Source organism: Haliotis cracherodii, unplaced genomic scaffold (assembly GCF_022045235.1).
Source record: "Haliotis cracherodii isolate W230 unplaced genomic scaffold, xgHalCrac1.p SCAF_9, whole genome shotgun sequence".
Taxonomy (NCBI): domain Eukaryota; kingdom Metazoa; phylum Mollusca; class Gastropoda; order Lepetellida; family Haliotidae; genus Haliotis; species Haliotis cracherodii.
Genome location: NW_027266343.1, coordinates 48,385,198 through 48,400,821, shown reverse-complemented (window position 1 = coordinate 48,400,821; position 15,624 = coordinate 48,385,198). Strand labels below are relative to the sequence as shown.

At 40.2% G+C, this 15,624-nt stretch overlaps 1 protein-coding gene across 2 annotated transcripts in view; it reads left to right on the top strand.

Moving 5' to 3' along the window:
- Nucleotides 1-15,624, top strand: part of LOC139452952 (inositol polyphosphate-5-phosphatase A-like) — a 157,067-nt gene that overhangs the window by 118,166 nt on the left and 23,277 nt on the right. For both annotated transcript variants that reach the window (XM_071234574.1, XM_071234573.1), the window contains exons 6-7: nt 9,200-9,231; nt 12,594-12,665. In XM_071234574.1, the coding sequence (XP_071090675.1) occupies nt 9,200-9,231; nt 12,594-12,665 (104 nt within the window). The remainder of the gene's footprint in view (nt 1-9,199; nt 9,232-12,593; nt 12,666-15,624) is intronic.

Here is a 15,624-nt window from a genome sequence, read left to right as displayed (position 1 = left end):
GGTCATAAAATCTGTCCGAGTGTGAGAATATTGTGTCGAATTGATGAAAGAGAAGTCCACGCGAAAGCACTTCATGATAACACAAAAATGAAGCTTAATGTGGCTGTGTGATGAATCTGATATTTTCTGGGACGGTGGGGTAGCCTAGTGGTTAAAGTGTTCACTCGTCATGCCAAAGACACGGGTTCGATTCACCACATGGGCTGGGATATTGGTGGAATATTGCTAAAAACGGTGTAAAACAATACTCACTCACTCACTCTGATATTCTTTTGAGGCCATTATGGTTGCCAAGAATTTTTAACACATATGTAGTTCTTAGCCTGAATGATATTTTGCGGATGATTCTCATGGCAATAGTGTTTAGAAACTAATGACAGGTATATATGTCCTATGTGATTGATCTTTGATATTTGGCCCGAAGGGAAAATTCTAAGAATATTTTGCCATGTTGTATCCTAAATGATTGAGAATTAATGAGATTCTTTCATATACATAGTAATTCATTTCTCACACCTGAAAGATTTTTGGTTCAAAGGGACATTATTATCCAATTATTAACCACTCTCACAAACACACAAATGCAAGACAAAGTAGAGCTGTCATGAGGATATCAATGATGGAGGTTGGTGCTGACACTGCAAGCCTTCTGATCAGATAGCACATCCATCATCGGCCACTGATATTAGCCGGGAACAAGGTATGGACCAGCAGAGAGTTGATGGCGTACTCGATGTAATTAATGCCCAGGGTGTTTCACCAAGTCCAACCAATGTGGTGCTTATTGGAATAATTCCCTCCTTGATTGGTTGCTTAGTGGAACACTACTGGATCTCTGAGTGGGTGGGTGAGTGGGTGGGTGAGTGGGTGAGTGAGTCGGTGAGTTAGTCAGTGAATAGGATGGTAGGGTGAGTCTTGGGTGTGTGGGTGGGTGAGAGAGTGAGTGTGTCGGTGAGTGAGTGTGTGGGTGGGTATTGGGTGGGTGGGTGAGTTAATGAGTCGGTGAGACCTTTTTTTCTCTCCTCTCAATCTCTCTGGACCAAGGCTTATATAGCCAAGGTCACCTGACATTTAGTAAGTAATAAATATAAATGTAAACAGTAAATCATCAGTGACATACTTGCACATCCTGTTCAGGATGGCAGACGGTCGATGTACACAAAAATGGGGATTAACAAATAGGATTAGCATCTAATAAATAACAGCAATTAAGTGTTTCAAGGCATATAGATGTCATGGCTCCAGGGTAATGAGCCTTTGCAATCAAATGTTCTTCAGACAATGGATGTCGTAAATCAGTCGCTATGACAGATGGAAAAAGCTACCCAAAACACACCTGAAGCAACCAGTGGTTTAGCCCTTACATGTGCAATACTAGACTTGCACAAGTCTCTAAGACAATAGTTATTAGTTTAAATCTGATTGTGTAAATAATAAGAACAAGTTGTTCCTATAAAAGCCTGGTGTTGAGTGAGTGTCCACATGTCTAGACTTGCCTATCAGGAGGATTGATTTACTACACACCCATGGACTTCTGTTTCTGTGCAGCCTAAAATGGAACAAGGCTAGTGCAATACATGATAAGGAACTTGTGAACAGATGAAACACAGACAGTTTACATGTGGGAGGAATGTAGTAAATGGGTGCTGCTTTGTTGAATTCTTTATTCAGTACAGTACAGTCCACAGGCCCTTTGTACAAAATGTATGGCATATTTATGGCAACAGTCACATTGATAAAATATGTGTTCTCTCTTCTTTACTTTGATACAGATACTTAGCAATATTAATAATCAGCTTTGTGTTGTTTGTAGATAAAAGAATATTAAACTTATGGACATTTGTGTGTAGATAATATTTTGAAGGACTATAGAGATGGCGTAGGTGACTGTATGCAGGGCATACTAGCAGGAAATGAAACTCGTCTTCTATTAAGCCAACTTGACATACTTTGCAAAATCTTTATTCACGAGGGATATTAAGTTTTCTACCAGTTTCTATTTCCAGCCAGTGTGCACTGCATCTAAACCTTGACATACATGACCGGAATTTACTCACGGTTACACAATGCAAATATTCTTCACACTTCAACGTTGAAACCAATAACTCTGGCTCTGACACTGACACGCTATTAAGATCAGACAAACATGGATTCAAACCGTCACAAATACAAGAAATAACTTTCAGAAGAATGTTTGGAAATACCCCAGCATGTATAAACAATATGTTCTTACTCTGTGTACTAAAGAGAAAAGTACAAATATTTAGAAATTTAATCGCAAAAAAATCTGTGAAAGCCAATGAAATATTCTATATGTTTTATCTCCTTCAGTTTTCAAGACCTAATAGGTAGATACTTGTTATTCAATGAAATTGATGATGTAGATCTTTGCACACTGTGTTAAATCTCAATCACTGGATTGTCTGGTTCAGATTCAATATATGTACAATCTTATATTATTATAACTGGAATATTACTGAGTGCAGTGTTACACATAAAACACAAAAAAACAGGAGGCATTATAGATTCTTCATGACTTTCACATTTTGTTAGCCTGAGGGTTATACAGTCGTGCCCCGCTTATACGGACTTCAGATATCCGGAAACCTCGGTTCCCGGACGATTTTCATTCAAAACGAAATAATTACTATATAATTTTACCCGTATATCCGGAAATTCAGTTTCCGGAACCGGACGGTCATTTTCATACACAAAACACTGAAATGCACTCAAAATTGTCTCACTTATCCGGACAGTACACTTCCGCTGGTTGTAATATCTTTGATTCGTGAAAAGTCAATTAACCAGTGACACTGAGTTACGTTTGAGACAAGCTTGTTTATTGTACATGTAATCCCCTTCGATAAATATGGCGTCTGTGGAGGTCAGAGGTCAAAGTTGAACTTCATTACGTATTACAAGAACATTACGAGGCATTGTTATATATCTAGGGATTAAGATTACCTTGTGTATTTTCTCGTAAACTAACGTGATCGCGTGATCGCGAGAATTTCATGTTGACATAGAATCATCAAACAAAAACAAATATGACTTTCAACGAGTCAAAGATATATGTATCCATTCTCTGTCAACTAAAGTTCGTTTCAAGGGGTCAATAGCGGTATTCTGACCGTGGTTGCTGTTAATAACGGTGAGTTGTGCGATCTTCCGATCGCTTCACACACGATTTCGCCGAAATTAATAAAAACAATATGTATAAGAAATTTTGTCATGAGTTGCATAATTGAAGGGAAGTAACTCTTCCAGTAAGAAGCTGGTTTCAGTTATACGGAAATTCGTTTATACGGACGAATTGTGAAATGACGCAAGTGTCCGTATAAACGAGGCACGACTGTATTATACTCCCGGTGTTGTCTTGGTCTGTGTGTTCTACTCTTGTGTTCCGTGCTCTGCCTTGATGGATGTGTACAACATACAAACATTGATCCATTCTAAACATTATCCTTACACCATTATTTTCAAGATCCAATTTACATTTAAAAAAATAAAAATCACTTTTTTTTATAATTTGTTTATTTTTCTAGAGCACTTATATAGTTTGCATGAAACTATATTCACAGACATAAAGCATGACAGCTTGACCAAAACTTATTAAATAAATCTCTATTACAATTAATGACGGAAGTATACTTTGTTAACTTATAAAAAATTCAGTGAGCTCCTTCTGTATATATTGGAATGTTGGTGGATAGTTATTATTTCTAAAGTTGAAAATGATTCGTTTTGACAAAATAATGATAAGGTTTAAAGGATCGTTATTTTTTTAATAAAAAACATAAAGAAGATTTTCTTTGGATATTGTTACCGGGTTTTTCGTTTTGTGCGATATCCAATTTGCCATTAATATGGGATTAGCTTGGTTAATCTGTTTCTGGTGAACTTCAAGGCTTTGCTGGGGCAATGACACGCTCACCCACAACTTTCGCCATCATGCGTAAGGTCACAGATGTGCGGAGGACCTGACATCAATACAGCCATCTTGGCCATGGTATATTCAAGGCCACTGTCATTAAAAGTATTGCCATGAAATGGCTCTTGCAACTATTAATCATTTTTTCAATCAATAAGCTATTGACATTGTTATTGATTTGCTTAAGATTTATTGCAGTCTCTTCTTGTGAGGAATCATCGCTCATGTGAAGAATTATTTTGCGATATTTTATCAATTTTGGAAGTATTGCATGGCTAGGCTGAGATCCTATAGTCAGTATCCAGAACCAAGACATCTGATAAGATTGAGGTTCATGCAAGAAACCTTAAACCGATCAAGATGAGATTGGCTTGAGTTCGATTGGTTTGGAGCCTATAGCTGGAGGTATATTTTATCCATGACTGTGGTATGGAGGTGCCACATCAAGCATTTTAAACTGGGATTCAAACCCATGACAGAGGAATGGTGGGAACACACCAAGTATCTTAAACTGGGATTCAAACCCATGACAGTGGTATGGTAGGATATATTTTTCCAGAATTTAGTTGAGCATATAATTAAGGGTGCATATAACTCATGAGTGCGTATTTTACATGAATAAATAAGTCTTGTGTACATTGATCAATCAGAAGGGGTGCTAATTTGGATTGTTGTTCACTAGCCAATATATGAGCAAATATCGCCGTGGGCACTTATTAGAGCGGGGCGCTTATTACGTCAAATACGGTATTTCATTTCAGCCTTCTGTAATAAGTGTTTTCCGTGCAGAGTCCTTCTCTAGGAGGTCATTTCAGAAGAAGTGTTCTGCAGTCATGAAGTGGGAGATGAGTAGAATGATGAACAGTGTTACACGTTTCTTCTTCTTGTCTCATATCACACCGACTGTGAAGCTGCATCCAAACCAGGAAAAGAATAACTGTTATTGCATCCATAAGTAAGAAGATTCATTGCTTGTGGGTGTGAAGTATTTTCCATACTTATAGAAGGTGCAAGTTCGCTTAAATCTGCACGAATATGCCACAAGAATGGTTATTCCATAAATCCCTTGGCTAAATTCTTGAAGACCAATCTACTTCTGAGAATTGGGTTGTGTTTCTGTTTAAATCCCTGTCAGCCGGGCCAGCTCACAACTTACACACCGGTTCCACTTAAATCTTAGCTGACCTTTTGTCAGAAAATCCATATTGTCTGACAATCCGACTGCCTTTCTCCATTAGTATTCATGCCATGTATGACCATAACTCCATGCATAGAAAGGAGGTAAAAATGAAAAAAAAACAGATTTGTGGAGACAGTTGGATGAATTTCACCCAGCAACTTCAGCTTCATTGGTGTAGGGTTGTGGTTTTGATGATACCAATCAACATATGGTTATCTTAACTGCGAGAAACGGTTCCAGCTCAGCGCTGCTTGTAATAGAATTACGCAACGCACTGAAATTAATATGATTTGACCCATACACTTCCTGTCTGTGTCAGCTGTAAATACCTATGAATGAGATGGCTTCATCCTTATGGTGTTAGTTTTTAGTTTAATGTCGCCTCAAAAATATTCTGTTGCTATGTGACAGTGGTCTGTCAATAATCGAGTCTGGAGCAGACAATCCAGTGATTAACATCATGAGCATTGATATATGCAATTGGGATATGCATGAACCAAGTCAGCGAGCCTGACCACCTGATCCTGTTAGTTGCCTCTTTCGTAAGCATGAGTTGCTGAAGACCCCTTAGATCTAACCTGGATCTTCACAGGGAACAAGCATGGTTTCCAGCTATGTGAAAGTAGTGTCATTAATAAACTTCTGAGTCTGTCTGAAGCTTATGGAATCGATCAGTAGGCCGCCATCATGCCATGCTTGTAGGAATAGCCTAAATGAGGATTGAGGGGCCACAATGTTTGACATGCCACACGATCTTGCTATTGTCTGTTTGGCCAAGTTGTTTAACTTAAGCTTCAGGTCCTGATTATCTGATATCGTTCAGTAATGGTCAAATAGCCAATTCCCTTCCACTGATTTACCCACCTGAACTAGAAATAAATTTGATCTATGCATGAAAGGCAAGATCAGAGTGACAAAACACTCTTCACGAGACTATTCATGTTATTTCCATCGCTATTTTTCCTTTTATGCGCAATGGAATATGTTTTTATGGCTAATCAAGACTGGTTATTCTCAGGCATTGACGTTTTATATTCAACTTTCCAATAGTTAACTTTCCCTTTATGTTGTGCAATATTCCTGCAGCTCCAGCCTTTGGTGTGTACATTTCAAGTACATTCAAGCATGTTCAAAAGAGCATCATATGATTCTTGCTCAAAACTTGTTTGTTCAGTGAGAACATTCAGGGCCTCAGTAAAACATTCAAAAGGTTTAAGTTAGACATGTGGAGGACATTTCCTAATTGACCCCTAACTGACATAAATGAAGGATGATGCAATTCCCTATTTTGACCTGTACCATATGTTCCCATGGTTTATCTGATGACTTGCCTTTGCATGTGTTTGTGATGGGTGCCACCAATGGAGGAGGATATGCTCACCTTTTTGGGAACACCTGGTACCATCATTATTTGAGAGTGATTAATAAACACCTGTTCATGATATAGTTGGAATCATACAATAGATTTCTAATGATTATGGAACGGGTTTTTTGTTTTTAGTTATTTAATGTCAATCACTGTATTGTCCATATTATGACAGGGGAAACCTAATATGGGCTTCACATGTTGTACCCATGTTGGAATTCGAACCTGGGTATTTGTCGTGACGAGCGAACGCTTTAACCACCGTTTTAATGCATCTGAGCCATTGTAAGTGTCACCAGCACTCACTCACTCACTCAAAACCCACTCACTCACACACTCACTCATACTCCTGCCTCTGAGCCATTCTAAGTGTCACCAGCACTCACTCACTCACCCTATCAAAACCAACTCATCAACTCACTCATTCACTCACCCTTTCAAAACTCACTCACTCATCAACTCACTGACCCTATCACTCACTCACTTATTCACTCATCAACTCATGAACTCATGAACTCACCCAATCAAGACCGGCATTCACTCACTGCTTTTTGTATGCTAGATGACATCAGGGCTACTCAGAGGAGACAATTGTAGACAACAGGCACATTTCGTTATCTCTTGCCTTCAATCCTGGTTTCATTGGCAGGACTAATGCTATTATGAAGCTACAACTAGTGGTTTATGTGTCGGGAGATGCTCTGTTATGTCTCTGAGGATCACCAACCAAGGTTTCTGTTAATGTAATTAGACTTCCATGTCCATACACTCACGTTTCTTAACTTGATATGATGTCGGCATAAATGTTTTATTCTGAAATTCAGCTCTTGATTATTTAGGGCTGTCTTTGTGGTTTCAAGTTACTGAATGCATTCATGGGGCAGCCTTGTGTGTTATGCGGCTGATTTAAGAATCTGTTTATAATGAGGCTCCTTGAATGAGCAGAGAAATGATTCACTGGCTTATATATATATATGAGGGAATACATTGTGAATTTGCAAAAAGGGTGCACTTCTATCTTGAAAACAACTGTCAACTCTCATTAAGTGGCACGTCAAGGGACTAAGCTTAACTTTACTTGTCCTGTTTGCAAACTGTGCTGTTCGGATTGTTGTTGGCACAGATGATGTGAAGTATATGCTGTAGTCACGAATGTACCTGCATACCTTGGGTACCTTTGAGTGTGCAGAAAATACCTGGGGTACATGTCATCGATCCCAAATGCGTGGATCAATGTTCATGATATCAATGACTTGATTGTCTGGTCCAGACTCGATGGTCCAGACCGCCGTCATATAGCTGGAATATTGCTGAGTGCGGCGTTAAACAACAAACCAGCCAACCATCCAACCTGGGGTACATTCTTGTTTTACCGGTGCTGACATTTGCTAGGAGTGAGTGAGTAAGGTTTTACGCGTCTTTTAGCAATATTCCAGCAATATCATGCCAGGGACACCAGGCTTCACATATTGCACCCATGTGGGGAGTTGAACCCATGCCTTAGGCGTGACGAGCGAATGCTTTAACCACTGAGCCACCACACCGCCCCCAATTGCTAGGAGCTGACACACACCACAGGAGTGTCTGCATAACAATTTTAGATTTGTTTCTTGTTAAATGATATTGTACCTACCTTATACACGGAGTATAGCATTTTGGGTTGATTTTGAAGGTGTGTACAGGGGGTCGTCTTATACGTTGGGTCACCTTATACACAGCCATATACAGTATATGATCTGATTCAGATTCATGCTCTACTTTCACCATTCGTTTTGTCTGCTTAGGATTATCAATAAAGAATTATTTTATATTAGGTGAGTGAGTGAGTTGGGTTTAATGCAGCTTTTAACAGTATTACAGTTATATCGCGGCGTGTCAGCTTAATGTGGGAGGAAAGCCCAAAGTGATGTAGGTCTCAGACGTTTACCAAAAGCACGGGTATGGTGCTGATAAACCTAGAAACATAATCGAGGCGAACCCGGGATTCGAACCCACAATCATAGGTTTCTGGCGTGCCCAAGGGACGCAACTCTGCACAGCGAATCGCAGCGCCTTAGACGACTGGGCCACCCATGCCCCCTTTTATATTAGGGAGTTCAATGTTTGATTGAAGAAAATCAACCATTGATACTGTGGACTATGAGTGTTACCTGAATAGAAATAGCAGTCATGTGTGATATGCATTTTGTAGTAGTTTTAATATTTAAAAGCGCTGTCCATTTTTGTGACCCCTACCTCATAATGTTAAATATTTCGTGTCCATTCTCAATTTGTATACAAGTGGGACAAACTATTTTGTGTCCATTATAACCTGTAACTTACATGGCAGTGTGTGTCAGCGATTGGGGGATTCAATGTACAGAGTAGGTTTGTTAAAAGTATGAATTTTATGTTCCAAAGTAAACAACTGTTTTAGGTATTATTGTTTAATGTATCACACTGCACAAAGTAACTGTGTGTCCAATGCATACTTATAATTTAAACAGTTTGAATGTTGTGTACTCCCCAGGGAGCTGAGAATGATTCTTGTGTGCACATCGATCCAGTGACTGGGGTAACAATAGTGCATTGAGCATGCCCCTGAATGGCGTGCTAATATGTGCACTATAAATGGCCTATTATTTACAGATTTTTAAAAATTATTATTATTATCATCATCATCATCATCATTACTTTTTCTACTTTACCAGATTTAACTATAACATGTTTTTTTCTTTTTCAGAAAATAAATTTGTGCTGGTTGAAGGCCGTGAGGTAAGTAAATGATTACGTCATAAGTCGACCTAGTTGTGACCTTGTTCCCCGAGGTCAATAAGACAGCGCATTGATGCCTGCAAACACTTGGCCTTTAACAGCACCAGGGAATAGTAGCCAATCAGCTCATCCGCTGTAAACAGCTTCCATGAAACTCCACATTTTATATCCTCACTAAATGATTTCACCATCAGCTGTCTCGGCTGCTTCTTACTAAATTTTGATCTAAGGTGGAAATTATAAGTTACAAGAGATGAATGTCCACACTGCAATGAGTGTAATTTGAAATTTGACGTTTTGCCTGAGGATTGATGATATTTAGGAGACATTGAGACTGCAGCGCTTGATGTTTATTGCTCAGCGTTGTTAGAGCAGGAAAACTTTTGGAAGCATTGCATATATGATTGGCATGTATGCATTAATATTATGGGGTCCTTGAAGTAACCCTAATGTTAAAAGTTGAGATTTATGGGTCCTTAGACTTATGTACTTATAATAGAAGAAAATCACAAGGATGCCAGGGCACTCCTTTATTTTGAACTGAGTCGGTCAATTAACCGTGAAGATCCGGGGTAGAATAGGTCTTCGGCAACCCATGCTTGCCATAAAAGGTGACTGTGCTTGTCGTAAGGGACGACTTAACGAGATCGCGTGGTCAGGCTTGCTGACTTGGTTCATCCCAATTGTGTGGATCGATGCTCATGATGTCAATCACTGGATTGTCTGTTCCATACTCGATTATTTACAGACCACCGTCATACAGCTGGAATATTGCTGAGTGCGGCATTAAACAACAAACAAACAAACAGTCGGTCAATTTCGTCTGTTTGGTCTCTGAGAATCCTGTGCTTGCTCTTTGGGTTGCCGACCGCCTCCGTGGTCTAGTTGTTGAGCGTCCGCCCAGAGAGCGGAAGGTCTGGGGTTCGATCCCCGGCCGCGTCATACCAAAAGACGTTAAAAGATGGTACTTGTTGTTACCCTGTCTTGCGCTCTGCATTAAGGGGCTAAAACAAGGACTGGTCGGCTCGGAGTCAGTATACTGTGTCTGAGTGGGGTATTCAAGTTAAACTGCGGCATGGTATCTCTAGCTAGCACTATAAATCGGCATCAGTCCGGACTAGTACAAACAGCCACACATACACATACACGTGCATGCACGTCGCTATATAAGTGCCATAATCTTGGACGCGACGTTAAACCCCATTTCACCTCACCTCATCTCTTTGGGTTGCCAGATCTTAGTGTATTGAATGAGTAAATGAGTAAATGGCAAAATATGTCCCCAGTGCCCCATGCTTGTCTCCCTGTGGGATATATGAATATATGTCTAGTGCCCCATGATTGTCTCCCTGTGGGATATATGAATATGTGTCTAGTGCCCCATGCTTGTCTCCCTGTGGGATATATGAATATGTGTCTAGTGCCCCATGCTTGTCTCCCTGTGGGGATATATGAATATATGTCTAGTGCCCCATGCTTGTCTCCCTATGGGGATATATGAATATGTGTCTAGTGCCCCATGCTTGTCTCCCTGTGGGGATATATGAATATGTGTCTAGTGCCCCATGCTTGTCTCCCTGTGGGATATATGAATATATGTCTAGTGCCCAATGCTATTGTCTCCCTGTGGGGATATATGAATATGTGTCTAGTGCCCCATACTTGTCTCCCTATGGGGATATATGAATATGTGTCTAGTGCCCAATGCTTGTCTCCTTGTGGGATATATGAATATGTGTCTAGTGCCCCATGCTTGTCTCCCTATAGGGATATATGAATATGTCCCCAGTGCCCCGTGCTTGTTTCCCTGTGGGATATATGAATATGTATCTGGTGCCCCATGCTTGTCTCCCTGTGGGGATATATGAATATATGTCTGGTGCCCCGTGTTTGTTTCCCTGTGGGATATATGAATATTTGGCTAGTGCCCCATGCTTGTATCCCTGAGGGATATATGAATATGTGTCTGGTGCCCCATGCTTGTCTCCCTGTGGGATATATGAATATATGTCTAGTGCCCCATGCTTGTCTCCCTGTGGGAATATATGAATATGTGTCTAGTGCCCCATGCTTGTTTCCCTGTGGGGATAAATGAATATGTGTCTAGTGCCCCATGCTTGTCTCCCTATGGGGATATTGGAATATGTGTCTAGTGCCCAATGCTTGTCTCCCTATAGGTTTATATGAATATGTCCCCTGAGTGCCCCGTGCTTGTTTCCCTGTGGGATATATGAATATGTGTCTGGTGCCCCATGCTTGTCTCCCTGTGGGGATATATGAATATATGTCTGGTGCCCCGTGCTTGTTTCCCTGTGGGATATATGAATATATGTCTAGTGCCCCGTGCTTGTCTCCATGTGGGAATATATGAATATGTGTCTAGTGCCCAATGCTTGTTTCCCTGTGGGGATATATGAATATGTGTCTAGTGCCCCATGCTTGTCTCCCCGTGGGATATATGAATATGTGTCTAGTGCCCCATGCTTGTCTCCCTGTGGGGATATATGAATATGTGTCTAGTGCCCCATGCTTGTCTCCCTGTGGGATATATGAATATGTGTCTAGTGCCCCATGCTTGTCTCCCTGTGGGATATATGAATATGTGTCTGGTGCCCCATGCTTGTCTCCCTGTGGGGATATATGAATATGTGTCTGGTGCCCCATGCTTGTCTCCCTGTGGGATATATGAATATGTGTCTAGTGCCCCATGCTTGTCTCCCTGTGGGGATATATGAATATGTGTCTGGTGCCCCATGCTAAACAGTGTCTCCCTATGGGGATATATGAATATGTGTCTAGTGCCCCATTCTTGTCTCCCTGTGGGGATATATGAATATGTGTCTGGTGCCCCATGCTAAACAGTGTCTCCCTATGGGGATATATGAATATGTGTCTAGTGCCCCATTCTTGTCTCCCTATGGGGATATATGAATATATGTCTAGTGCCCCATTCTTGTCTCCCTATGGGGATATATGAATATGTATCTAGTGCCCCATTCTTGTCACCCTGTGGGGATATATGAATATGTGTCTAGTGCCCCATGCTTGTTTCGCTGAGGATATTCAGGGCAGAATGAGAAGTGTCCCATGCTTGTCTCCTTATGGCTGACTTAATGGATGAAGAATGGGTGGTCAATATGTGTCTACTATTTGTGATCATTCCCCTCCAGCGTGGCGTTCATAGCATTGTTAAATTACATGCTGCCATGATATAGCTGGAATATTGCTGACTGAAGCCAAAACTACATCTGTTCTCTTAGTTTAATGTTTCAGCTGTCAAATGATTGCTCATCACTCATTCACTCACTCTACAGATGTACTGAATATGCATACATGATTAGTTTCCTTTCTGTTTATTTCAGGTTTTATCTGGAAATATAGAAAATATTCAAATAAAAGAAAAGGCCAAATTTCCTCAACATTTCTTCCCAGAGGTAAGTGAAAAGAGGAGGTGTTTCCTCAAAGGTTTCAGAATTTATTTTGCGCAATAGATTTTACAGTGCATCCAGGGTTTAAAAAAAATCTCATTATTGGATATTGGAAATTTCAGTTAATGGAAGGAATTGTCTATGAAAAAGACTGTCGTCATTTCCACATTCTTCAGCAACATTGTTGGTTCATGGCTGAAGCCTTCTTGAACATTTCATTTTCTTAGTTGCACATCAAAAGAAGGGATTGATGGGCACTTGTGCGTGAAGCTATTGCTGTTTTACATCCTCCAAAGAGTAATAATACTGATAAGGGCCTTGTTTATGTTGAGGGAGTGATCAGGCCCATGCGAGATGGAGAACATGTCAGACTACTGGGCCCCTGTGTAGTACACTCCCAGGTTGTGGTCGGGGATAACACGTGGTGCAAGTGTTTCATACTTCCTGCTGATCAACACAAAAACAGTTTTATGCTTGTGGCTTGAAGCATTGCGATGTTTTTTAGTCCAGGACGTAATATTGTGGGATTGGCATGCTTCTTCACCTGACCTGCGCCACCTTCCAGTAAGAGATCTTAGCACCACGACTGTCGTAAGTCATTGTTAACGAATGGGAGTTCTCGAATAAGCGCTATGACCGTTTTGTGGAAGAGCTCCCTGTAGCTTAAAACATGCATTGCTTTAAGGGATCGGTGTTTTAACGAATGTGAGTTCTCGACTAAGCGCTACGATCGCTTTGTGGAAGAGCTCCTCCCTGTAGCTTAAAAAACGCATGGCTTTAAGGGATCGGTGTTGTAGCATAGTGGGCAATGTGTTCACTCATCATTCCAAACACCCAGGTTCAAGTCCACGTTCCTGTCCAGGTTTAGGGAAATATAATAATGTTTCAGATGATCCATGTAAAAATATTATCAATACTCATTGAAGAATCTAGCTACTTGATCACTAGCGGTGTTGTACGACCATATCAGTATGATGACGTCATTATGGTTGATGGGATGTCATGTCATATGACCCTGTTAGCATTTCCCCATGCTGGAAGACTTATCGCAGCCACACGATAGATTTAGTTGTCACATAAATATTTTACTGAAACATGTCCCATGTTTGTTTGTTTGTTGTTTAATGCCGCACTCAGCATTATTCCAGTTATATGAAGGCAAATTGTAAATAATCGATTCTGGACCAAACAATCCATTGATTGACATCATGAGCATTGATCCACGCAATTGGGATCGATGACATGCATCAACCAAGTCAGCGAGCCTGACCACCCGATCCTGTTAGTCGCCTCTTACAACAAGCATAGTTGCCTTTCAAGGCAAGCATGGGTTGCTGAAGACCTTTTCTACTCCGGATTTTCACGGGTCGAAATATGTCTGATGTAACTTGTTAACTTGTAATATGATTGTTACATGTGTCTCTAGCAGGGTGAACAGGATATTTTGAAATGAATGTTGTGCACCCTTCACACAACACACACGCATAAATAATCGAGTTTGGAAGAGACAAACTAGTGATAGATGTTATGAGCAACGTTTTGTGAATCTAGAAGGGGTTATGGGGAGTCTACCCAAATGTTGTTGGGAATATATCAAGGTTGGCAGAGAAATCATTCGGCCACATCCTCATAAGACCTGTTTCTTGATTGGTTCAAAATAGAATGGGCAGGGTTCGTGTTGCGTAATGGCACTGAACGAAGTCACATATTTGGTACTGTAATCTGTAAAATAATTTGTGTTAACGAATAAATACCAAGTCGGTGAAGTTATTGTTGATGTATTTAACTTTTTTATGCTTTTGTGTTTATTGAGGGAAAACCAGTGTGCACGCTATGCAAATTGACACAGTGTATGCATTGGTTTTTATGTTATACCTCCATAAACTCAAAAAATATTGAAGTCAGTTCTTAAGAGAAATCCAGTCATGGTTGCGGTATACAGAATTGCCAGACTGATGTGATTGTGGAATTGATTTGACATAAAACACTTGAGTGTTCCACTGTGTCCAGTGGATTGATACTGTGATCAAGTGAATATTGATTGGCTGCCATCTGGGGACCAGGTAGCAGATATGTAGGAAGTGGATAAATAAGCTGATTTATCTTAGAATGGGCAGGGTAATTGGTAGGATAACGACAATGGATAAACAGTATCCGTTTTGGCGCCATTTATGGATAATCATGCAAATATATAAGGTCAGGTGGATACTTCTTCCAGCTGTCCCTGACAAACATGGCGCCACCCTTGGTTATCACCGATCTAATTACACTTGACGATCGGGGTTCTTGACAAATTACTGTGACAATTATCATCATTATCAAAATAATAGTCCAACATGCTGTGAAAGGCAATCACTGACATTAAAAAATTATGTGTATGCAATTTTCTTTTTGTGTGTGATCGCTTTTGTGGTGTAGTAGTTAGAGTGTCTGCCCAGAGAGCGGAAGGTTGGGGTTTTTATTTTCGGCTGAGTCATACCAAAGACATTACAAATATTTAACTTGTTATTTTGCCTGGTGCTTGGCATTTAGGAGATAAAACAAGAAGTCTGGTTGTCTCGAAATCAGTCAGTATGCTGTGTCTGAATGGTTGTCTATGTTAAACAGTTGCATTTCATCTCAGTATGCTAGCACTAGTAGCAGTATAAAAATGGCATTGGTCTGGACTAGTACAAGCAGCCTCATACACAGGGGTGCTATAATCTTGAATGTGACATTAAACCCCATTTCACCCAACCTCACCTTTTTGCCTACTGGTATATTGCAATATATATATGCCACTGTCTGAAGCACAAGTTTCTCTTTAAACAATATTGACTGTTGTCACTATCCTTCTGACTAGTCACAGACATTGTTACCTAATATATCAATGTGCACATTTCAGAAATACTTGCAAGGTTTAAATATCGTCTCTAAGAAACATATCAATCTTTTTAAGAATGACTTTACGTGATACAGAGGTTAT